The 25,941-nt window shown below is 42.0% G+C and overlaps 1 protein-coding gene across 1 annotated transcript in view; it reads left to right on the top strand.

Annotated features, from left to right (window-relative positions):
* Positions 1-9,208: 9,208 nt before the first annotated feature.
* The window catches only part of SAMD5 (sterile alpha motif domain containing 5), a 52,045-nt gene continuing 35,312 nt past the window's right edge, over positions 9,209-25,941 (top strand). The window contains exon 1 of the mRNA XM_045524750.2: positions 9,209-9,965. Within this exon, the coding sequence (XP_045380706.2) occupies positions 9,501-9,965 (465 nt within the window). The 5' untranslated portion in view covers positions 9,209-9,500. The remainder of the gene's footprint in view (positions 9,966-25,941) is intronic.

Below are 25,941 nucleotides of genomic sequence, written 5' to 3'. Positions count from 1 at the left end.
TGATAGCAACAGACACAGTTATGCATTGCCCTCTTGAAATGGCTTTATTCGCAGCCTGATCCCTCCTCCAGTGCCCATCCTCCTCCTTCTCTCCTGTGGTTCCTCCGAGTCCCTTCCAGATTCTCCACGTGGAGGTGCCCTAAACCTTCATCCCTTGCCTTCTTTAATCTAATCTCACTTCACCCAATGACTTTAAATACCAACTACATGCCAAAATGGCCACGTTTATATTTCTGCCCTGCCGTTCTCCCCTGCAACAGACTGTCCTTGACAGCTCCACTTAGGTGACTGTGAGGCATCTGAAACTTGCTCTGTCCAAGTGAAGACATTTGCTTCCTCCACCCCTCCCCAGACTCACTCCTGTGTCTCCATTTTAGAATGTGGCAACTTGTTGCCGCAATTGCTCATGTCAGACATTTAGGAGTCAATCTTGGTTTCCCGCTTTCTCGCAGTCCACATCCAGCAAGCACACAGGTGTACAGGCGTTCTTTGGAAATATTGCAGGCTCAGTTGCAGACCACTGAAATAAAGCGAATATTGCAGTAAAGCAAGTCACAAATTTTTTTTTGATTTTTCAGTGTATACAAAAGTTATGTTTATACACTACAGTCTATGAAGCGTGCAATGGCATTATGTCTTTAAAAACAATGTACACACCTTAATTAAAAGATAATGCTGTTGGGAAAATGGTACCAATAGACTTACTCAACTCAGGGTTGCCACGAAACTTCAATGTATTTTAAGAGATGCCATATCTGCAAAGCCTTATAAAATGAAGTGCAAAAAAATGAGGTATGTCTGGATCATAAATTCTGAACATTTCTCACCCCACATTTGCCCCATAGGAGACAAGTCCAAGGCCTTGCTAGACCTACTGAAGTAGCTTCCGAATTGGCCTCACTGCTTCTACTCTCGTCCCTGTGGTTTCTACTCCACGAAGCAGCCAGAATAGTCCTGTTAAATTACGAATCAGCTCACTTTTCCCTGCTCAGACCCCTCCACTGGCTTTCCATCATATTTGGAATGAGTTCCAACAACCTGTCAATTGTGCCAAAAATCTTGGCTCTCAGCAACACCCAACAATTGCTTATTTGATTTACACCACATTGCACACATAACCTCTGCATATTAATTCATATACTACTAACAGCAGCCTCCTTAGTAAACAAATAGGTTACTATTTGTTGTTTTCTTTTTTCCTTAAGGTAATTCCATCAGACATGTACAGTCAAGTTACTATTTTTAAGTCTCTGGGAGAGCTCTTCTCTGTGTCACTACAAGACAAATGGGTTTATTTGTTTTACTTTATTTCTAATTTGGGGAGGTTTTTTTTTTTAATTTAAATTTTATTTTATGATTACATAAAACATTTGCATGGTCCCATGAAACAAAATATGTTCAAAAAATCTAGGTCCATCCTTTCCACCCTACGCCATCTAACTCTTTTTGGGGTAACCATTTCAAATTGTAGGGCACATATCCACACCTCCTCCTCCAATAAAGAATAGCACAATATAAGTACTTTTCTCCATCTTGCTTTTTTTTTTTCAAATAGTGATGTATCCCGGAGATCACTCCATCCTAGTGTACAGAGAGTCCTCATTCCTTTTAACAGGTGCCAAATGCTTCACTGTGTTGATTAACCACAGGTAATTCCATCAGTCCCTGATTGATGGACATTTGGGCTGGTGCCAGTATTTAGCTGCTACAAAAAGAACTGTGATGCATAGTCTTAAGCATATTTAAAACATTACTTTTTTTTTTGGCTGGTATATCTTTGGGAGAGAGTCCTAGAAGAGGGAATGCTAAATAGAAGGGTAAATGAACATAAATTTTGCTGGATATTGCCAAATTCCCATCCATAGGGGTTATGCTGGTTATTTGTTTATTTTTTTCTCATCTCTCCACCCACTGTTTCCTCCTCCATTTTGAGATGCTGGTGCCAGGACTCGGCACAACACATTTCTGCTTTCCCAGCTGGCTGCCTGTTAAGTTTTGGCAAAAGTGTGCGAGAGGTAGGCTGCAAGGCAGAAAAAAAAAAGGAGGGGCTTTCTCATTTGTTATCTCTTCTTGTCAGGGTCACTTCTGCAATAGTTTTTCATCCAGAAAATTTCATTCCAATTTTCTACACTCCTAGAACATTCCCTAAGGTTTCAACTCCAGTCAGTCAGCAACCTTCTTTAGAAATCTTTGGTCTGCGGGGGTCCTCCTTCAAACTCCTGAGGCACCTGTGCCCACCAGATGGTGCCCCTTCCTCAGAGGTCTGACCCCAGCTCCAGGGGGTCTTTTCTCCTAAACAATCAGGCAGCACATCTTTCTCAGAATCCGGGTCCCAGCCCAGCAGGGCTCCTCCTCCACGCTTCTCTATTCTAATAATCCCAACCTCTTTCCTTTGTTCCCTCAACTTTTAAGGCTAATAGCTACTTCCTGAAGTTACTACATCTGGGATTCTGCAAGGTTTACTTTTTGTCTTTTAGATCCAGTAAGTGGTTAACAATTCTCTTTCAATTAAATAATAATATGAGCTTTATTTTTCTGACTGAGTCTAACCAACACAGAGGTTGTACCATTTTGCCTTTTTACTCTCAGTTATGAAAATTTTTGTTTCCCTACAGTCTTGCCAACAGAATTTGTTGATACACTTTTGGATTTTTGCTAATCTGATAGGTAAGAGGTGGTCCCAGTATATTCTGACTGCATTTCTTTTATTTTGAGGAAGGCAGCGCATGGTTTCAAATGAATACCATTTGCATTTTTACTGAGAACTCTGGCCCATTTTCCACAAAGGTGTATTGCCTTTTTCCTTTTCTATTAAAAAAAAAGTTTTTTTTTTTTCCGTATTAGGTATATCAGTCCTTGATTGTCATGTACGTTCTAAATATTTTCCCACAAGGTGTCCTTTGTCTTTTTACTTGGCTAGTGGCAGCTTAATTCTTAATTTTTATTTTATTTGTTTGCCATGCAAAGGTTTTTTACATGTATGTAATCAAAGATATCAATCTTTTTTCCCCGTGCTTCTGGAAATTGATTCAAAATTAAGAAAGTCTTCCCCACTCTCAGGTTATGAAGGAATATACCCATGTTTTCCTTTAGTATGTATATTGTTTCACCTTCATCTTTAAATTTGTGATCCATTTGGGATTCATCCTGCTGTGCACTATAAGGAATGCATCATTTCTATTTTTTTCTAGGCAGGTCCCTGGAGACCGCGGTGTCCTTGCTTATGACACCAGCAAGTCCTCTGAGATCAGGACACACTGGCGGAGAGCATGCCAGCAAGACCAAGGCCATGACCAAGTTGTGGGGGTCTGGGCTCACTCAGTCGAGACAGCCGAACAACTCCAAGACTCTGAACTTTGGCTTTGGTGAAACTGACAAGCTGAAAGGTGTTAAAGAGGTATTCAAAACGCCTACTGTTCCCGGGTTTGTCAACCACACTTCTGGGAACAGTTTTGTTGTCGAAGGATCTGGTGCTGCGCTCCGCCAGGATGTTAACGCATCCATAAATGAGGGCTGTGTTTGCATGTAGATATATACCAAAAGTGACCTCAAAGGTCAGAGGCAGTTTCAACACTGTGATGCAGCCCACCCACCTCCCTCTAAAGCTGGAAAAGGGACAAGGCCTAAGCTTTCCACAGGGGCTCTGATTACATGCAGGTTTCCTATAAGTTAAGGGTTTAAGAGTTTGAGTGTATACATTCCAATAGCAAATTTAAACCAAGCAGGAAGGAACAAAGATTTGAAAACAAACACAGAAAATTACTTGTCTCAAAAGAGATTACCTACAACCTCTCAGTCATCAGAAATTAAACAGATCCCAGGAAGTAGCCTCACCAAATAATTTGTGTTAACTCCTGAACAGACATAAACTGTTAGGTGAAAACAACTAGTACTTCTTCAGTTTTGGACACTTGATCATACATTGAATGATTTCATTGTTATGATTACGTAAATACTTGCACTTGTCTGAAACAGCTTTTATCAGTTTCATTTCACTTGTATGAGATTATCTAGCGTAACTTTCAGGTGTTAACTTTGCTGACTTAGATTAAAAACAAACAAACAAACAAACAAACAAACAAAAAGTACTCCTAAGAGCTGCCTATTATTTAACAAAATACTTCACTATCATTTTTACCTTAGAAAACACCAGACGAATCCTTTCCTCCTCCTCTTGACTGCATTTTCAAATATAGAATGTTTCAGGCTTACCAGAGATAAGAGGATAAGATTTTTCGAAAGGATCTCATTTTGTTTTCTATCACTATTAGTCTCTTGGTTGGCTATTTCTGTTAGTGATCTCCAGGTCTCTGACTTTTTGAATATATTTTTTACCCTTTGTTCCTTCCTTAAAGGAAGAAAGGCCTGTTACACTAGCAATGAATAATCTGATGGAATCCTGCTGCTGCTCCCTACTGCTCCTTGTCTCTCCTTCTTTCACATACGTGTTGTCACATACAAGTATAATGTATACATCTCAGACGTATTAAAAGACGCCCCCGCCCAGCCTTCCCCCAATTAAGTTGCCAACCCAATGCCTGCCTCCCAGCCACCGGAGAACAGATTGCCTCTTCCATCACTCAGGTCCATTATTTTCCTTTCTCCTGGTGGCATTCGCTCCTTCTAGATGCTTTTTAGCTCATGGTTTAAGCAGAGGCAAGACATATTCTGCATTTTAAGATTAATATTATGTATCCTTGACTTTACAAGCCTAGACACCCTGGGGACTGACGTTTAATAGATGTTAATGGAATTTAATTTTTACACACCTGTGTGCGAACATTTATCTTCAGAATAAAATGGTATGAAACCTTTTGCGGCACCAAGAAAATTTCAAAACAAATTATTTTTCACTCTATATCCTTTTTTAAAAATTGAAGTATAGTTGATTTACAATGTTGTGTTAGTTTCTGGTGTACAGCAATGTGATTCAGTTCTACACACATATATATATATGTTCCTTTTCATTATAGGTTACTGCAAGATACTGAATATAGTTCCCTGTGCTATTCATTAGGACCTTGTTGTTTATCTATTTTATGTATGGTAGTTAGTATCTGTTATCCCATATTCCTAATTTATCCCATCCTTCCTTTTCCCTTCAGTAATCATAGCCTACAGCACATGGTTTTTCCAGTTGGTTTCTCATCCAAGTACTAACCAGGCTCGACCCTGCTTAGCTTCCGACAGTGGATCTAGTGAGTTCAGGGTGACATGACCATAAACTTTTAACTCTATATCCTTAAATCAAGTTACAGAAGTTGAGCAAAATAGAAAAGCTGTCTTGATATTTAGATTTTAAAATCTAGTTGATTAATGATAACTAATTTCTCCACAACCTGTTTTCCCATTGATTTTCATTAGGCAAGGAGTCCTCTCTGAAAAAAAAAATCTGGCCCCAAACATAGTCAATAATAATCAGCATGATAAATGTTTTGAACATTTTTATAAACAGAAAAAAACTCTAATAAAACAATTCCACTTGAAAATACTTTGCAAAATTATAGGTACTCAACAATGTGTGTTGAGTAATTAATTTGGTGTTGTAAGGCTATGCCTAGAAGTATAATAGCCACTTGTTTTTTGTTTCTTGTTTTTTAAATTACATTTTGGTCTGGATGTAAAATAGTTTAATTACAAATTTTGGCTAATGTAATGATTCATGGAATTTGGATAATTAACTAAAGATAGAAGAAAATATCACCTTTGTAATCTTCCTAATTCATGAACTCACTCACACACACCACAAAAACTATTGGTTTATTCTCTACATATTTAAAATGCTGAGACCTCTCCAGTTCCAATTAATGAAGAAAAACTCTTCTCTTTCTGCTTCAGTGCCTGGCACTGAAGTGCCTACTTAATAAACATTTGATGAGCAAATGAATGATTTTGACAGTAGCCAGGCGCTTACAGCAAAAATGAGGTAATGCAGGGCATTGTGAAGAACACAGAAGGAAATGTATCTGGGTTCTCGTCCCAGATCTGTCACAAACTAGTGGTGTGACCTTAGGTAAGTAACGTGACCTTCCTGAGCCTCAACTTCCTTCATGTAAACGTGGATGCTTGAGATGACCTTAAATGGCCTTCCAGCTCCAAACCCTACAGTTCTAAAGCTTAAAATGCCTGTTTTCCTTTGGACTTTACCATGTTTCTCTACCTCCTGCTTAGCCTTCTGTGTTTGAGATTACAAGTAGTTGCCTCTGGAACTAAATCTATTAAGAGTTTCAATATGCTAAGGAAAGCAGTAGAAAGGCTTGAGCTTGTGTGGAAGACAAGAGAAGTAGAAGGGGTATCTGGAAAGTGTCTCCATACTTCAGATGAGTGAAGTCCCCAGATAACAGGCTTTCTCTAGAGGTAACAGTAAGTTTTATTTATGACTGATTAACAACTGATTAATTTATAAAAGGCTTCCCTTCCAAAGAGAGCACCAGGATGCTTTATCTCCTAACGGGACAGTGACTTTGCACATAAATAAAGGGAGAGTCACTGCCGCCTGTCAGGAAGACACTTTGACAGGGCAGGTTTGTTCTTGTCTCTTCTCTGATTTACTGTATGACCTTGGGCAAGTAATTTATCTTCCTCCAAACCAGCTTCCCTAATTATAAAATGGAAATAAAAATACTTACTGCCTTCACTGAGGATTAATGAGCAAGGCGATTGTCTTCAAGCTCTCAGAGGGGAAAAGGCTGTATAGAATCAAGCAGTGAACCCCTCCATAACACTGTTGGCCTTTTCACATAATTTGGGAGAGAAAAAAACACACAGCATTAAAACCCTGGATATTACAGCTTCCCAGTCTAAAAAAAAGGAACACTCTTACAACAGCCCATTTTTTCCCCCTGCATGTTACACAGCATATGGAGACCCGGAAGTGTCCTGGCTGGAAGACAGGAGCGGAATTTACTCCTCTAGAGTTCTAATCCTTGCTCTACTATGAACAGTGACATCTGGGGGCGGGGGGCAAACTAGTGTTTCGGTGCCTCAACTTCTGTAAGATACTGGATAACTCTTGCCATATAAATGAGATATGTGTAGGTGCCTGGCACATAGTAAGTTGCAAATTAATATCTGCCATAACTTCTGTTTTTAGCAGCATGATTCAAACTGCTGGAATAGTTTCCTCTTAAAAGTCAAAGGTCCTTATAAAAGTGTCGGGGTAGAAAGGTAAACCTGATGTAAACATTCGTATTTTAAAAGAGGGGTAGGGAACTAATTTAAAGCCTTGAAGCTCGCTTCCCTTGGCTGAATAAAATGAGTTGGGGCGGGGGGGGGGGGGGGGACTTGGACAACGCCTTAAAATTTCGCTGCGTCACCGCAAGGGGGCACTGTGAGCCTGCTTTGGAGAGGGAGAGGCGCGAGCCGCGTGGGGCGGAAAGGGCTTGGTACCTCCAGCATCCAGGCGCGCAGGAGAAATGCAACCTAGCAGGGCCAGCGCGTCTTAGTTTGGGCTCCGGAAGGGGTGGCCCAGGTGACCCAACAGGGGTGAAGGGCAGGATATACGTAGCCCCACAGCTCTTCGCGCTCGACATCCCACGCCACTCTCCACCAGGTTCTTCCTGGCAGGTCTTTCCAAGCAACTGTTCTTAATGTGGGATCCGCAAGTCCTCGGGCTTGGGGACCCCGACACCCGCCCCCCCCAACTCCAACTGTAGGGAATATTTTGGGTGCTCTTTGGTCGGTTGTTTTTCCAGTCAATAGGGCCAAAACTGTCATGATTCTTTAAGCGATCCGTGTCCACAAAGGGGTTAAGCTCTTCAGATTTAGGGAAAGAGGAACCCCTCCCCGCTCTAAAGACCAAATGCTCAGGTCTGGAAACGACCCTGAAATCATCACTTGTCCACCTCCAAAGACGGGGCTGGTGGCTGGCACACCTTACGGGGACTCCTTTAGGAAGTGTCCAGTTTAGGTACTAAAATAGCTCAGGTGCGAAGTTGAATCTCCCTTCTGCGGAAAGAGAGGAGACGGCGAACCTGCCACACCGAGTACCTAGACCTAAATTCCCTTAGCCCCATGAGGAGGTCAGACACGGAGTACTCGGGCTGTTCCACCTGCTGCTCGGGTCCCCCTCCCCCCGCCCCCAGATGCGTGATACGCGTTGGGCAGGAAGGGGAACTCGACTGATGTTGTCTTTCCCTAGAGAGAAAGTGTAGCTGGCGGAGATGTCCGTGTGTCTCCTCTAACCCGAGCTGGTTTCTGGTATATCCATGTCCATGCGATCCCGGGGCGGCAGGCGTGAGATTTGCTCTCCGGGCTCCAGGACTGAACGCTTCGAAGTGTCCATGGGGGAGAGCTACCCGGGGAGCTCGGGCAGAATGCTGGGTGGTGGTGTTGGGGGGACCGGAAGGAAAGCACAGTGAAGACAAGGGTGAAAGGACCCGGCAGAAAGTCGGGTGGGGACCACACGGAATGCGACAGCGGAGGGGGATGTACGTACGACCCATTCCAAACTTTCGCAGACTGCAGAGCCTAGGAAGGGAGAGCCAAGCAGAAGCACCAGCCTCTCCCACCGCCCAGCGCGCCCAGCTGCAGCGAGGAGGGGCCTCACGCAGCGCCGGCTGGAAGCGGGCGGTCCCCACGTCGCGCCCACCCGCGGAGCCAAAGCGCCGACGCTCCCGGCGCTGAGCGGCAGTTCACCGGAGAAGCTGGACCGCCGGGCTCTGGCTTGCGCGCGGGCTCCGAGGAAGGGGGATGCAACGCGGCTCTGGAAAGAAGGGAAACTTGACCTCACAGCCTCGCCCAGCCTGGGGAAGTGTCCTTGGGCGGCCCGCGAGCGCACAGACTGGAGTCAGAGGTGCTCGGGAAGAAGTGGGCGCAGAAATGTACACAGGCTAGAGAAAAGGATTAAAAAGAAATATAAAAAGCAATACAAGGCAGCTGCTGAAACCCGGCAGTTTAGAAGACACCCCCTCCCCGCTAGGAGGACTACAGTGACTCGCACTCGTGAAGACGAGGCGCTCCTGGGCGGCCGCCGGTCTGCGCGCAGGAACCGCCTCCCCGGCGTGGGGCGCGCGTTTGGACGCCAGCTGCGGCCGCCAGAAACTGAGATGCAGCGCGCAGCTCCGGGACGGTCCCGGCTGCGGAAAGTCCAGGAGGGCGCAGCGCGCCGCTGACCCAGCGCGGGTCCGAGGGGTGTGCCCCGGCCCCGCCCGCCTCCGCCCCCTCGCGCGCCCGCCGCGCGCCCCTCCCCGCGGCCGCGGCGGCGGCGGCAGCGGCGGCGGCGGAGAATCCAGGGGCGGCGCGGAGCGGCTCGCCCTGCCGCCAGTGCCTGAGAGCTCCAGGCTGCTCGGGGAATTCACTTCGCCGCTTTCCCGCTTCTCCCTCCTCAGGCTACTTCAGATGGCTTTCGGTCTCCGGCCCTGTCCTTTTCTTTAAAAGGAAAACTTTACTGAGATTTCTTTTTTCTCCTTGGAGGAGAGGATTAAAAGTTCTCAGAACTGGTGCCTCCCGTGCCGCTGGGGCGCTGGGAAGGTGTTTGCCGGCGGGGTTCCAGTCCCACCATGTGCACCAACATAGTCTACGAGTGGCTGAAGGCGCTGCAGCTCCCGCAGTACGTGGAGTCCTTCGTGGATAACGGCTACGATGACTTGGAGGTGTGCAAACAGATCGGGGACCCGGACCTGGACGCCATCGGGGTGCTGGCGCCCGCGCACCGCCGCCGCATCCTGGAGGCCGTGCGCCGGCTGCGGGAACAGGACGCTGCTGCCGCCGGCCTCTATTTCACGCTCGAGCCGCAGCCGCCACCCGCGCAGCCCGGGCCGCTGGCCGTCGCGGTCCCCACCCGCCGCCGGGGGGAGCCGTGTGGCGGCCCGGCCCAGGGCACCCGAGGGGACCCCCGCAGCCAGACGACCGCCCCTCGCGGCAGGGAACTGGTGAGCTACCCCAAACTGAAGCTGAAGATCATGATCAGGGATAAGCTCGTCCGCGACGGCATCCACCTGAGCAAGCCCCCGTACTCCCGCAAGGTAAGGAGGGGCGCGCGGCGGGAGGGGACGCGCGGCCCAGGCGCTCCAGCCCAGGCGTGGCAGCCTGTTCCAGGAGACGAGGATGCTTTGGGTATTTGGGATTCTCTTCTGTGTTCTTTCTCCGTTTGTTTTTTATTCCTTCCTTCCTTCCTGATGTCACCAGCGGTTGGTAAGACAAGATCCCTCACCGGGGTGTTAATTCTAAACTAGGACCGAGTCTCTGCCAGGTCGCCGTCAGACCTGCACGCACGGTGCTTCTCCAGGAGCATAGGATCCCCTCCGTCCTAGTATTTGGGTCTGAAGGTACCAGAAGAACGGTTAAAATTCACGTTTTTTTTCGACCTTTCTTTTTCTTGTTCTTTCCCTTACCTTTCTGGGAAGCTCCCAAGGCGAACTCTTTTCTTTAAAGAGAGGGAAGTCATGCCCTGTTGCTCTCAAGTCTAATCCCAGCACTGGTGCAAATTTGAAAAGTGAACCACTGACATGAAACAGTCTAGGGGAAAAGTTAACAAAACACAAGGCAGTCCACTTGGGATAAGTCCTTCAACTTAAGCATAGGGAGGTTAATGGGGCCACTGACGGTGTGAGTTCTGTGCTGGGTCACCAGTTTGGTTGATTATTAATCCAGATGAGATGAAGTAGGTACAGCTGTGACTTCTAGAAGTCTGAGTGGGTTCGCATTTGAAAGAGGGAGGCATAACTCAGAAAGTGAGATTTTCAATAGCCAGTGAGGAATTCCCTGGGAGGGAGCTTCAGGGAAGGGGCCGGGAGGTTATGGCAGCTGCTCTGTGAGGAAGGCTGAGCTGTGGATTTGGGTGTTTAATAACTGACTGCAGAACATCATATTTCATACAAGAGTTCTGCTTCCAGCTGAGTCTGTTCAGTTTAGGCTTCTGCCACCATCCAGGTAGAGGGTCCCGATTTGAAAGGGAGAAGTAGACAGTACAGGTAATCCTCAGGTGAACCCAGGAAAAGGAGCACCTCAGCTGGAAAATCAAGACATAAAGATAGAGAAGCCCAGGGGACTATGATGGCCGGGGTGCTGCAGCTGGCGCAGGGTAAGCACAGCGCCCTGACAGGGAGATGCGGTTAATCCAAACGTCGTGTTCTTGTTTTGGACACTTGCATTGCTTTATAGTCTTACGTGAAGGTCATCATGTCTGTATTTAAGGGAGTTCAAGGGAAAACTTTGTAAAAAGTAGATAATAATATTTAGGGTAGGTAGATGGGAATAGAGAATTTAACATTATCCGTATGTTATCTTGTAAGACAGGCAATTCAGATAACCTGAGAGTATAAATGTGTTTTATACAGGCCTAGAGGACAGTGTGCTGCAAATTAAACACGTGTTCTGGTTACCCACTCTGATTGTGTTACTGATACGTGCCCCAGACTGGGCAAAGGAGGGGAGAACACAGTTTTCCCAGGCAGGTAGAGTTAGAGATATGTCTAGTGTGTCTTTAGTGACCTTGACCATCAGTGTAAAATAAATTCTCTGTTCTTGGGGACAGCAGGTCAAAGGAGTTCAAGAGCAGTCAGACTTTTGTGATTGACATCCCAGGAAGTGAGGTGGGCTTAGGCTGAGAGAATGTGAACACCTGGGCACATGATGAGGGCACAGGTCAAGTTCTGGCTGGAAAGGATGCTGAGAACAAGGTGTATCACCAGGGCTTGCTTATTTTCAGAAGAAAAGCTGTGTGTGGGGCGAGGAGGGAAAGAGAGAAGAGAGTGTGGGCTGGAGGTGAGAGTGGGGTTAGGAAGTAACACATTTTGGTTCTGATTCTTATAAAGACAAGCCTAGATATCGAACTTTGAAGCTGAAAAGGATAAGTAGAAGAGGATTCTAATGACATGAACGTCTGGGCAAGGCTTTGCACTGTGCACTTCTGCCAGGATTAGGGTATGATATTGTGCATTTGAGTACGGGCAATTTATTGAAGGAAATTTCAACTTGCATTGTAATACTGTTTACTTCCCACTTAATTATTTCTGTCCAGTTCTATATAAATCCCATAACAATAATGTGTGATAATAAAGATATACCTCATTCACTTTCTACACATATTTAATTCTCTTTCTTGAACTGATGAAAGAATAAAATGAGGCCTGAAGTGTTTTTGTACCTCCTCCATTGATGCTCTGAGGACGAAAAAATGGAGCTGACCAATTTAATCCTAAAAAGAAATTCAGTTACTGTACACTTATATATTTGTTATAAGCACACACACACTGAAACAGAAACTAAAATATAATTAATGTACCCCAAATTGAGCATACACATGTGTAGTGTCAGATAATGTTGGTCTTTCTGAATTTGTTGCCTCTGTGTGCATCACCTCTTAAGTTTCGGGTTTTGCATAATTAACAATGTTTTCTGAGCAGCTTCTTGAGGAGTTTTCCCAAGAATTACCTGAAAGGACTGTAGGATTGTGGGATTTGCCCCAATAACAGTTAATTTTCCCAGGCACTGTGCTGCTGTGCTGTGTTCATTAAATCTTAACAACAGTTGCCACTTTTCTCTTTCAGGTGAGTTAAAAATGTAGGAAAAGTTAAGTTTCTCTTTGTTTTCCAAAGGAAGTCTGTAGCTTTGGAAAACCAGGAGCTTGGAAAGAGGGCTCTGCCTAAAATCAAAACACATTAGCTGTGTCCCTCTTCTGCCCCATCCTTAGCTTCTCTGACTGCTGTGATTTTACCTTTAAGAGAAGGGGATATGTGTTCACAAAGTAAGAATTAGGTAAAGCTTTGTGTACATGATCTCAGTACTTGACCAGGCTTCTCTGTGTCAATGCTCTGCCAGGCTCCAGGTTACTGTGATTGGCAGAGTGCAGAAGACCTGCCCTCAAGGAACTTGGGATCCTGCAGGGAAGACAGGAGATGGAGTGAATAACAATGATAAAGTGATGATTGCTTTGATGGGAAGCACACGATGCCGTGGACAGGTGCATCCAACCTAGTTCGTGGGGAGGTGGGGTCATGGCAGGCTTTCCAGAACTGGCTTTTGATCTGAGAACTGATGGATGGTGGGCTTAGCTTGAAAGAGATGAGGGTCCTAAGGGAACGAATGTTCTAGGCAGAGAGAACAGTATGTGCAAAGGCCAGGAGAGCATGCAAGGGGGCAGCAGGAATTTAAAGGAATTCAGTCTGGCTGGAGCACAGAATGCTTGGACTAGTGGCAAGAGATGGAGAGACAGGCCGGGCTGGTGCTGGATGGCCTTGAAGTCATATTTAGGAGTTGGAGTGTCTCTGGAGAGGGGAGCTGTTGATGGATCCTGACCAGAGATCGAGTAAATGATTAGAACGCGGTTGCAGTGCCAGGAGAGATTTGCTGGTGGCCTGGACTGCATGGCGACAGTGAGGGAGGAGTGTGGAGGTAGCAGACAGGTAGACTTGCCAGTCTGGGTGATTGTTTGGATACCAGGGGTGAGAGGGGAGAGAGGTTGGGGTGCTGTGCAGTGCCATTTCCTGAGTACGGGACTCAGGAGAGGAGCAAGTTTGGAAAGAAAACGTTGCCTTTGGGTTTAAGCACACTGAGTGTCTGTGCGGGTGGAATGTCTAACACAGTTGCCTAGTTGGCAGTTGGAAGTACGGTTGTGGAGCAGAGAGAGATCCTGGGGCAAAAGATACAGATTAGGGAGTCATTAACACGTTGAATATGAGTGAGTTGTAGGGGAGAAGGGAGAAGGGACCAGGACAGAACCCTGGGAACACCAGGACTTAGAAGATGGTCAGAAGACGAAGAACAGGCGGAAAGGGTGAGTCAGCGGAAACGGAGATCCTTCAAGGAGGAGGGACGGGTCGGGAGGTCAGAGAGCGGTCAAGTAGGACAAGAACTGAAGTGTATCCAGAAGGAGCAACCATGCCCTCAGGGGGCCTCTGAAATATCAGGTTCAGGTGATGGGACCAATGAGAGGGGAAACAGGGAGCATAGACAACTTTTTTTTTTTAAAGACTTTTTTTTTTAAAGAGCAATGTTAGGTTCATAGCAAAATTGAAAGGAAGGTACGGAGATTTCCTATATACGCCCTGCCCCTACCCATGCATAGTCTCCGGTTATCAACATCCCCCACCAGTGTGGTACGTTGTTATAATTGGTGAACTTACATGGATACAATATAATCACCTAATGTTCATGCTTATATTGGGGTCACTCTTGCTGTGCATTCTGTGACTTTGGACAAATGTGTAATGAATGACTTGTAGCCATCATTAATATAAGATGCAGAGTTATTTTCAATGTCCGAAAAATCCTCTGTGCTCTGCCCGTTCATTCTTCTCTCCCCTCAACCCCTGGCATCCAATGATCTTTTTTTTTTTTTAACTGTCTCCATAGTTTTGCCTTTTCCAGAATGTCACACAGTTGGAATCCTATAGTTACGTGGCCTTTTCAGATTGGTTTCAGATTGGTTTTTTAGTAACATACATTTACAATTCCTCTGTGTCTTTTCGTGGCTTGATAGCTCATTTCTTTTTAGCACTGAGTAATATTCCATTGTCTGGATGTACCACCCAAACAACTTTCTAATGAAATTGGAATAATAAGATAGAACTAAAGCTATAGCTGGGGGAAGAAGGGAGAATTTGGATCAAGGGAAGAGTTTGGTGGATTTTTTTTTTAAGGATAAGAGAAGCTGCAGCATGTCTGAGTGTTGGTGGAAGGGAGCCAGAAAAAGGGAGAGGGTGAAGAGATGGGAGAGGGGAGATGACCCAAGAGATCAAGGAGGTGGGAGGGGATTGTGCCCAGGGCACTGGAAGGATAATGTGGGCTCACTCCAGTGGGAAGGGAGAGCCTTCTCCATGAGAGAGCGGAGGAGAGGAAGGATGGGTGAGGAGACTGGGAACTTTGTGGGGGTGACGTTGAAGAGCCTCCTTTCTCTGTCCATTTACATGGTATCAATGAGGGGAGAGATGGAGAGAATAGAAGGTTCTAGGGAACCTTGTGGTAATATGTAAGTATTAGGTATTATGATCTAGTATTATAGCTATGCCAAAATGTAAATGTGTACAGTAATACTTACAGGATGTATGTAACTGTACAGAAATAGAAGGTACCCTCACCATTCATATATTTGTGCTGCAGGTTATGAGCTATGTGTGATGTTTTATTGAGTCCTGTAAGCTTGGTGATGTGTGTGGAAGGGGGTTGTGGCAGATGTGGATGCGACCGGACTGTAAATGTATTCTGTTTTCTAGCAGCCTTGGAAAAGTGGAAGGTAGGCTCTAGGGGGAGAAAGAGGGTGGAGCAAATGTATAGATTTCTTCACCGGAAAATACCTCCTTGCCTCACACTACCAATTAGAGCTGTTTGAGTTAGTATAACCTTAATTAATAATGCTGGAGGAGTGTTAAGCTTCATTCACACCTCAGTGTGAATTTAATTAAGTAACAGGATTCTCATAGAAATAAGGCTATTCGTGGATGTTTGGGAGAGATGGGCTGCGATGAAGGCATGTGGGGAGACAGGTGGCATGAGGGCTCCTGTGTCTGGGGCCAGGGTGAAGGATATGGAAGAGGTATTTAGAAAAGAAAGAGAGAAGTTGGTAAAGATAATGCTTGTGTCCTGTGGAGTTGTGCCTTGGGTCCTGGCAGAAGCTGAAATGACAATAAATATTCCTTCTCCCAAGAATTCTTCTGCCTTTGTGAAGTTATTTGGGACAGACTGGAAGCTGGCAAAGTTCAATTTTCCTGAGTCAAACCAATATCGCCAAGTATCCTCAGCCTAGGCCAGTGAAGGTCTTTCTAGGCTTTTTTTGTTTTTAGTTCCTGATTGAACACTGTGGAAAAAAGAGGGAGACAAGAGCTGGGGTGCTGGCAGGGCTCCCACTTCCGTCGCATTCCTTAGGGTTTACTGCCTGTGGAGTTTTCATATATGTGGACCCTCAGCCAGCCAGCCGGCCATCCATCCATCCAACCATCTGTTCATTTATTTACATAACAGACATTGAACACATGCCACGTGTCAAGCCCTCGGATTACAGCAGAGAACTGGACAGATGTGCTCCTGCTCACAGTTTAATGAACCTATATGTAGGGGGCCTAACCCAGTGCCTGACATGGAATAGTTGCTCCATATAAAAGTTGAACATTATTTCTCCAAATACCAACAGTTAGAGAATTTTGCACTTGTATTTGTTTCAGGTGAGGAATAGGTTACTTCCAAATTCCAGAGAGGCCAGTTAGGCATTTTTTTTTGTGCCTCTTTTTTGGTTGTAAGAGAGGCCAAATGCAACAGCATATCCTCACTTTAGAAAAGAATATGTTGGTATGCCCCACACCGCTAGACCCCTGAAGATTTCATTGAGGTAGAAGGTCCCTGAGTTTTTGTCGGTTTCCTCACTTTCTGGCGTGCAAAAGTCTTACTGATAAGTCTACGGTAGTTGCTACTTCTTGCTCACTAGGTCCAAGCAGCATGATGCCATCAGTGTAATGGACCAGCGTGATATCTTGTGGAACAGAGAGGCAGACAGAATCTCTGTGAGCTAAATTATGACATCAGGCTGGAGAATTGATATACCCCCTTTGCGGTCTGACAGTGAAGGTGTATTGCTGGCCTTCCCAGCTGAAAGCAAACTGCTTCTGCTGGATATTAGCAGGCACTGAGAAAAAAAAAAAATTGCCAGATGAATAGCCTGGCTCCTGGTAAGTACTCACCCATGTTAGCTTCTGTTACCCCATACCTCGCCTTGCTTGGACATTTCTGCCTCCGTCGGCTGGGTGCAGAACAGCCTGTTGGCCCAGTTTTATTCCTGATGGTTGGGGTGTTTGGTAGTTAATCAGCAGTAAATTTTTAGTACAAATGATGCCCATTCATTTCTGTGGTCCTGAGGATACAATAATGAAAATAATTTTTAAAAATATAAACATTTCAAAAATTACTCAAAGTTAAGTCGTAGTGTTCTAAACATCGCTTGGTAGATTACAGCATGGCCATTACTCAAAACATTTCTGAAACTCTGGGGTCTGCAGAACTTTCTTCAGAGTATTTTAAGTGGTGGCCAGCTGTCCTTCTTCTAAGGTGGATCTGGTTTGGGGTAAATACCTAAAGTAATCAAATCAGAGAAGAGTAATGACATTCAGTAAAATGTGAAATGGAAAATAGAATCTGACAACCAAAAGAGTGTTTTGTTTTCCCTTGGGGTGACTTGTGAGCTGGCTTTAGATTTTATGACACTTACAATCCTTTTCCTACCTTTGAACCCTTGAAAATATGTTCTTACAGAGTAGCCATGTTGTAAATATGGAAATTCCTCAACAAGGCTTTTTAAAACACAAAAGTCAGTTTCCTATGTGTTTGCAAAGAGCAAGGCCACCAGTCATAGACTCACTGAATAGATAACTGGTGTAAAGGTGCCTGTGGCCAAAAAGGAAAAGAATTAGGTAAACTGTGCACAATAATAAGAAACTATAGCAGTCGATGGGTTAATCTGATGTGGGTCAAGAACTGTTCCTTTGCTCAACCTGCTGTTCGTAGAAAGCTCTCTTCTCCGCCCTGCCATCACCAGCCTTAAAGAGGTCTCAGTGGTCCTCTTCCTTCCTTCCTCACCCTCAGTGAGAAAAAGATGCTCAAGGCAGGGTTAGCAGTACTAAGGATGGCCTCACGAACTTTGTCTGGTCTTAGGTAGTTGTCTGAGGCATCCCATGAAAAATAAGACAGAAATTTTGATAAAAATGCAGTTTCTTTTTCAGATTATGTGATTACATTTCAGTTCACCAGAAATATGTTCTGAAATGAGTTTTTTCGAAGTAAGGTGAGTCCAATGACATGGACTCAACCAGGGCTGGTCCTTGACATAAACAAGGCATATCCTAAGGTATTTGGAATGATGTTGCCCATGGCGAGGGGGGGTCCACCCAGGACCATGATAGTTGTACCTTTTCAACGTCACAGCCTCTTAAGAGCTAGAAATAGCATCAAGTCCTTGGTTGAAGCTAAGGCTTATTATTGCTCCTGCTAGCACTTGAGCTGAAAGGTTTTTAACAGTTGTTTTCTAAGTTTTATGAAAAAATGCTATTTCAGATAAACGACTGATTCAGACTTGAGAAGGCCTGGGAGGAGTAGGAAGGGAATCCTCATTTTCAGTCAATATAAAAACTATTAAGGGCAAATAGCTGTGGATCATGTCAAAAGGCGTTAAGCATACAATCTGTCTTACAGAGAGACTAAGTGACATCTAATAGTTTAGAGAGGTTTCATTACTGCTTCTAATTGAAAGAAATGGTCTGATGAGCTCTAAAAACCTTGCTGTTATGTTTCCATAAAGTTACAAATACAAACAAAATAAGACCTACTTCATTTGGAACATGTCCAAAAGGTAAGGAAAACAATTGGTATGTATTCTTTGCCAAAATTATAATGAACAGATCTTAAGATATTTTCCCTAGAACATACCATAACTTTATAATAAGACTAGAGGTGTATCTACTGTGTTTGACACCTACAGTTTAAAATATTCCACCTCAATTTGACAAAATTATTTTAAGTATTAGTCATGGAATAATATGCAGTAATTTTCTTGATTTCTTCGGTTTTAAAACAGTTAATAATTAAAATAAAGAATACGTTTCAATTTTAAAGTATTCAAATTTAGTAAAAACATTTCATCTATGAAACAGAATGTGTATTTAACCAAACTAACGTATTATACCTTGCAGTTTGTACTGTTTCACTGTTTTAAATTTTCAACACAAAAGCTCTCAGTGGTCACATAAGAATAATAGAATTGAACTAATACAAGTTTTTTTTTGTTGCCGTTTTTTACAAATCATGGTGCTATTATTGTTCATTTCAAATCTATTGTTTAACTTAGGAATATGTAATACCATGGAAGGGACATGACAATGTTTACAAGCTTATTTTAGAAAAGAACTCTTATAACGAAGTTTGTGGGGGTGGTACCAGCTGTATAACACAGGAGTTCTCATGGAGAACACAATGGAGAACACAATGCCTATAAAAAAAAAAGGACAGGTAATAAAAGATGCTAATTTGAAGTGAATATATATACATGATTACAACTTGTAACTGTGACAGCTATAGGTTAGGCCAACAAAATTTTTTTTCCAGGGAGAACTGTTTTATCACTAACATTGTTTAGAGTTATCTGTAGGGTATGTTCATAATTTAAAATTTAATTTTGTTTTAAGGGCCCCTTCCTTGCCTGCAACTGGGGTGAACTCTTCCTTCTGCTCTGTCTTTGGAAGACATAAGGAAATGGGATTAGTTTAGTTTAAGAAAAAGTATTTCTTCTGCAAAATGGGGACAGGATTTATCTTAGAAGGTGGTAGTGTGAATTAAATGGGATAATATTTATGAAGTTGCTTTATAAATTCAAAAAGAACTTTACAAATTTTAAGTGTTCTTTTTGATAGTGAATAAATCACTGTGTTCCTAATACAATTTTGAAAACATTTCTGATTGAAAAGTAAATATACTAAATTGAGAAAATCTGGAGAACACTGAAGGAGATCAGGAGGAAATTTAAAATGGTCTGTATTATAATGTCTTTTTTTTTAATATATATCTTTTTTAAAAAAATATTTTGGAGGAGATGTAATTAGGATTATTTATTTATTTTTTTTAACGGAGGTGCTGGGGATTGAACCCAGGACCTCATGCATGCTAAGCATGCACTCCACTGCTAAGCTGTACCATCCCGCCTGTATTACAGTTTCTAACAGTACAGTGTATTTCTTTAAAAATCATCTATGAATTAGAATTTCTGCCTGGTACACATGCACAAATGTAGTATTGGATAAGAATAGGGTAAGACTATTCCTTTGTTGGCAGATATCACTTGAAAAATGATTTTAATACTAAGACCTATTCCATCTTAGTTTAGCACCATAATTAATTGAATCTTTTTTTTTTAATTGGGTTGAAACCTTACCCATGTAATTATTGATTATTTTAGTTTCTCTGTTATTTGAAAATGTTGTGTTTGGGAAATAACATTTCATCATTTTTTGAATGATATGTCTTAGATTTCTTAGATTGCCGATTTACATAATCTCATTTGGTGGCTTTCATACTTATAATTATGTTTTGCTTGTTCATGGTGCTTGCCTATTTTTTTCTGTTGGTCTTAGACCACTTCGAATTGCTTTGGAGGAGCTCTTTATATATTAAGGAAAATAATCATTGTTGCCTAGAGGTTGCAGAGATTTTTCTCAGTGAAGTTTAGCTTAGAATTTAATAGGGTTTTGTTTGTTTGTTTGTTTGTTTTGGATGTCCAAAATTTTAAAACTCTTATGTATTCCACCTTATCAGTAATTTTAGTTATTTCTTCCAGACTGGAGGAATATAGAGGGTACAGACTGAGATAGAATTGAATTTAAATTCTCTTTTACCATTTGCTTGTACAAATTATTTAACCTTTCTAAACCTGAGTTGCCTCATCTATAAAATGGGTATAATATTACCTACTTCTTAAGGCTGTTGAATCAGAAAGGCAGTGTATGAAAAGGGCCTCGAAGAATAAGTGACAGATAGTAATTCCTCAAAACATTTGGCTAATATTTGTAGTATATATAAAACCTTATGATTATGAAATTATTCTCAATATAAAGACCTAGTTTAAATTATTAGTTCATGTCCTTATGATTCTGTTGAGGCTAAATATTCTTTTCATAATTTCAAGAAGTTCTTTAAATAACAATAATATATATATAATTTGTCTGGTATAACAATTGGAAACACTTGCCCTTTGGGTTTTCGTTTTGTTTTTTTTTTTAAGTGAAGAAATATAGCCAATCTTTATTTTTGTGATTACTTTTATCCTTATAATAAATTCTCCTGTAGTTCAAAATCAGTTACTATTTATCTGTATCTCCTGTTACTTTATTTGGTTTCACAGTTGCATTTAACTCTAATTCATCTGAAATTTATTTTGGACATGATATAAGGTAAAGTTCTAATGTTATGTGTAGTCATACACAGACAATAATTTTATCACCTACTTTATCAGAATTATAGCTTTTATTTCTGTGTTCTTGTCTTATTGCATTGGCTAGAATTTATATGACTGTGTTAAACAAAAATGAAAATTAGGTGTTCTTGTCTTACTCTACATGCTACAGGTATTTTGTTATTCTGCCATTGGCTGTCAGCTTAAGCTATTTTTTTTTTTGAGATACAGTAATTATTCTTTTTATTGAAGTATAGTCAGTTTACAATGCTGTATTAATTTATGGTGTACAAAGATATTCTTCATGATGTTGAAAACCATCTTTGTTTTCCTAATTTTTTAGGCATTTTTATTGGGAATGGATATTTGATCCTATTAAATATCTTTTTAGCAACTTAAAAATAATTGATAGATAAACAAGTTTATACTGTATAGGGAACTATATTCAATATCCTGTAGTAGCCTATAATGAAAAAGAATATGAAAAGGAATATATGTATGTATAGGTATGACTGAAACATTATGCTGTACACCAGAAATTGACACAACATTGTAAGCTGACTATATTTCAATAAAAAAGAAAAAAAGGCAAAAGTGAAAAAGATCAACCACCTCTCCCCTAAAATAATGGAGAATCTTTTTCTTCCTGGGCCTAATGTTGTGATGTATTACATTAACAGATTTCCTAATATGAAACCATCCTTAAATGATGTCTTTTGAAGCAGCTTGAGTGTGAGAGGAGGAATTTTGTGATCTTACTCCTAGATTATTGTGACATTCTTTTACATTACGTATCTTTTCTTTCATGAACGGTGTTTGACATTTACTTTCAGTTTGGTAACCACTACAACAGTTATTGTCATGATATCATTAAGATGACTTCCTGTCATGATATCATTATAGATGACTTCCTTGTCTCTGTGTAGACAAGCTGGAGAGGCAGTGACAGCTGTAGGGTGTGGGGACTGGCTCCTCACTCTTCTTGCTCAAAAGGCAATAGCCACATAGTTGTGGGTAACAATTTAGTTTTCTGGGTTGTTCAGACATTTTGCTTTTGAACCAGAGAGCAGAGACTCTGAAGGGGTGAGGGGGTTAACTTGAATCTTTATTGATTTTTCTGTTTTGAGAGCCAAAATGGGCTTTTTTCCTCCCTCAGTGCAGTTCAGGAAATTGCTCCCAGATTCTGGAATTATATTCTCCTCCTTCATTCTCCCACTCTCCCACTCCCCCACCTCCCCTTGTAGACCCCAATCAACTAGTCTACTCCCTTCCTGCCCCCACCCCACCCCAGGCCTTTTTGTGGAAAATACAGATGGGGGCTGCTTGCCAGATGCCATGTTAAATTAAAAACCCTTGTTCAAAAAATTGAAGTGGCATTCATTTTAATTTGAATGTTTGGCTTTGCATAGAAACAACAGCCCAACTGTAACAAAGATAAAGATGGAAAACTCTGTAAGAAATATTATTATAACAAATCCTTGATTTATGTTTAAGCATTTGTTGACAGGTCAGATAGAATGACTTTTTGAAAAGCTCACTGAAGCAAGGATTAAAAATGGGGTACAGGAATGGTATGTTTGTGGAGAAAAAAAGCTACCTTAGGTGCTGAGTTCAGCTTAGTTTGTAGAAATGGATGCACCCAGCCCTTCCCAAGCTGACCATCAATCACGCAGTAATGACACAGGCACTTTAAAGTAACCATGTGTCAACACAGAATGGACCACTGCTTTATTATGAAGTGCTCCTTTGGGAAACTCTTGATTGACAAAAGTGGTACTGCATTAAGTAGCAGCAATATTTTCATGGCCAGAAAGTAATAAAACTGTAGATAATCTTTAGGAAGAAGAAATATTTTACATAAAAAAACCTGCTGAGCAATTCTCAGGACTTGCTAACTCCAGGATCCGGTTTAGGTGAAACGTATCTCTACCTAAATGTGAAAGAATGAAATGGTAATTTGGTGAGTTGTTAAATGCATCCACAGTCAGTGCTTTAGTCACTGTCATTAATAAGGCATCTAAAGAAAGAAAATCAGATTAAAAATATTTCCTATGGATTGTAATCTATCCTACATTTACATGATAGTATATAAAATATAAAATACTTTTGTTATTCATGAATTTATTTTCATTATGATGATAGTCTTAAGAGTTATATAGGGTGTGAATTATAAACTGTTGGCATTTTATAGATAAAAAATGGAGGCTCAGTGAAGCTATATTGCATATTGCTTAATTATGATAACCTAGTGAGTACATTATGAGGCAGAAACTAAGCTCAAATGACTTAAAGTCATTTTCAATGCTCTTTCCACTGTAGAAAGCCAAAGGTCGCCTTAAGATAGACACATTTGAAAAAATGCTCATGGCTGAATGACAGTTTGGCAATAACTACCATCAGCTGCCCTTCACATTGCTTCCTTCCTTCCTCTTGTGTAGAACTAACTGCATGGTGGTCAGTCAGCAGGTACCTGGGTACGGCTGAGAGGTTAGTTAGCATTGTACTGGATTTTTTAATGTGGTTTCATCTAGCTTAAGTAAAACATGATAATATGTAAGTGCTAGGGGTATATTTTAATAAAATTTAAAGTTTAGAAATTAGTTCTAATTAAGAGAATATAGTGAAAAAGACATTTGATATTCTATTGAGTAACTGGAAAACAGTCATCTTCTGTGTAATTCAATTTTGCTTTTTTAGAAATCATTTATCTTGTTAAAATAGAAAACAGGAATTTTAGAACTGTGTCTGAGATGCTTAATAAAACTTTGACCTTTAAAAAAGAAAAGAAAAAGGATGGACTTAGTTGCTATGTGGGATCCCATGAACCCCTTATATCTTCCGCTTGCTTCAGCTCACACAGTGGGAGGAAAATTCAGGATCTGCATATTGCATCCATTATAGATTAGAGTTGTGCCAGAGGGTATGCAAAGTACTTTACTCTTTTGAGACCTACTTCCTTACCGAGAGGTGATGGAGAGTCAGATGGAGTTTGGCTTGGTGACAATAACTTTTGAGTTTTATCGCTCTGTCATTTTAAATCAGAGTTTTTACTGCCACTGCACAGCAATTTGGGCCAGTGTATTTATCTCTGTCCTTGAAAATGGTGGTGAATTGAATCTTCTGATCGTTCATTAAAACATTGGGACAGTAACATGCTTGCACGGCTGAGCCACGTTAGGCCAGCTGTCTGGCAGGAAGTATGATCTTCGCTCTCACCCCCAGTGTTGCTGTTCTGGGATGCACGTGCTAAATTGTATTAAAAGTGGTTTGTAGGGTGAGGGGGAGCGTGATGCTGTACTTTTGCATGCAGGCAAATTGACAAAGCAAGAGCTCCCAAGAAAAGCGAACGCAACCTGTCATCTGAACACCTTTCATTGTGCTCTGATTTCCTTAATCGTGAAATTTAGACTTACACTTAAGTCAACCACATCTGAATTACTTACGGATGTGTTTGACTATTGCTCTTCACATCTGGAGGGGATTCCTTCTTCCTTGATCTGCCTCCCTTTCTGTCTCCAGAGTTTTGAAAGCTAGAATGTTATTTTCCATGCCCATCTCAATTTACTTTTTCAGTCAGACTTGTGTAAGTTAGGAGAAGCTTTCTACTGCTGGCGGCCCCTTCAGATATAACAGAAGGAAACAGCTTTGTGCCGAGTAATAATCGGGCTAACAGGCTATATTATCTGTTCAGAGTGCTTTACTACATTATTTCATTCAATCCTCATAACACACCTCTGAGGGAGATGTGATTTTTGCCATCCCTGTTTTGTAGGTGAGGAAAATGGGGAAGAGTTGTGGGGTAGGGAGTGGATACGTCCTAGAGAAGAAGACAACAAGTAAAATTGTTGTGAATTTTTAAAAGCTTGTATGGGTGAGCATGGTAATTTTAAACTCCCAGGAACCTTAAACACAAAGAAAATCTGTATCTATTTGCCACTCTGTCCTAGGCCTTCCTTCCACTAGATGCTCATGGGAAAAGTTAAGAGTGGGCAGGACACCAGAGAAAGTCCATCAGTGGTGCAGGCAGATGATCAACTCTACCCTTGGGAGACAGGCCCCAAATCCAACACTGTCCCAGAACTTGTCATAGGACACAAACAGGGGATGGACAAGAAACGTGCTCAGACACGTGGATGTGGGCAAAGATTAGCAGTCTATTGGGACAGGGATACAAAATATACCCTCACAGCCTTACCCTGATGCTCAATAAATCCTATCTGCACCAAGAGAGGGATGAGAAATCCACTTGTGCCCAGGATCTGAAGTGATACTGATTAGTGGTCTGCCACAGCTGGGGGAGCAGGCTTGGACCCATGATCCACCAACAATACAAGATAGAGACTGGCTGTCATTCATGGGTAGAAGAGGAAGGAATGCAGAAAAAGCCTCACCTCTGAAACTCTGGTGCACAAGGTCTGTCAAAGACAGAGGCTGCTGCAGGAGAGTAAGGAAAACTTTTGAGCCCACCATGTATCAGTGTGAAACAGGAACACTAGGAAAAACCTCTGTCACCCCCAATTTCACACTAATCACAAGGTGGCTTGAATACAGTGCTGGAGGAATTCATAGTCTTTGCTGCACCGAAGTTACTATAGCATCAACGAAGCACACACCCACCTCAATACTCTTAGAGTCACTCAGCCACTCAGAATAATAGCCTGACAACAGAAGTTGTCATGTCCACTCCAGAAGTAAATTCATTTACCTCAGTCTTAGCTGCTCTTTTACATTCAATATTTTGCATTTAATCAAAAACCGTAAGATATGCAAAAGGAAAAAGGCAAAGAAAAGTGACCTACTAAGAGAAAAAGCAGTCAATAGAACCAGACCCAGGAATGACCAAGATGTTGCAAATATCAGATAGAAGCTTAAAAGATGGCTATTAATTATAAAAAATATACCACAGTAATGTCAGATGTTAAAAACAGGGAAAATGAGTATGGAGTTGTATGAGAATTCTCTGTACTATCTTCTCAATTTTTTTCTGTAAAGCTGAAACTGTTCTAAAAATAAAGTTTATTAAAAATTATATTGTTAAGGACTACATTTAAAATATATTATTAAGGAAATAAAAG

Source organism: Camelus bactrianus, chromosome 8, assembly GCF_048773025.1.
Source record: "Camelus bactrianus isolate YW-2024 breed Bactrian camel chromosome 8, ASM4877302v1, whole genome shotgun sequence".
In the NCBI taxonomy this organism is placed as follows: Eukaryota; Metazoa; Chordata; class Mammalia; order Artiodactyla; family Camelidae; genus Camelus; species Camelus bactrianus.
This window is presented reverse-complemented; position numbering and strand designations above follow the sequence as displayed.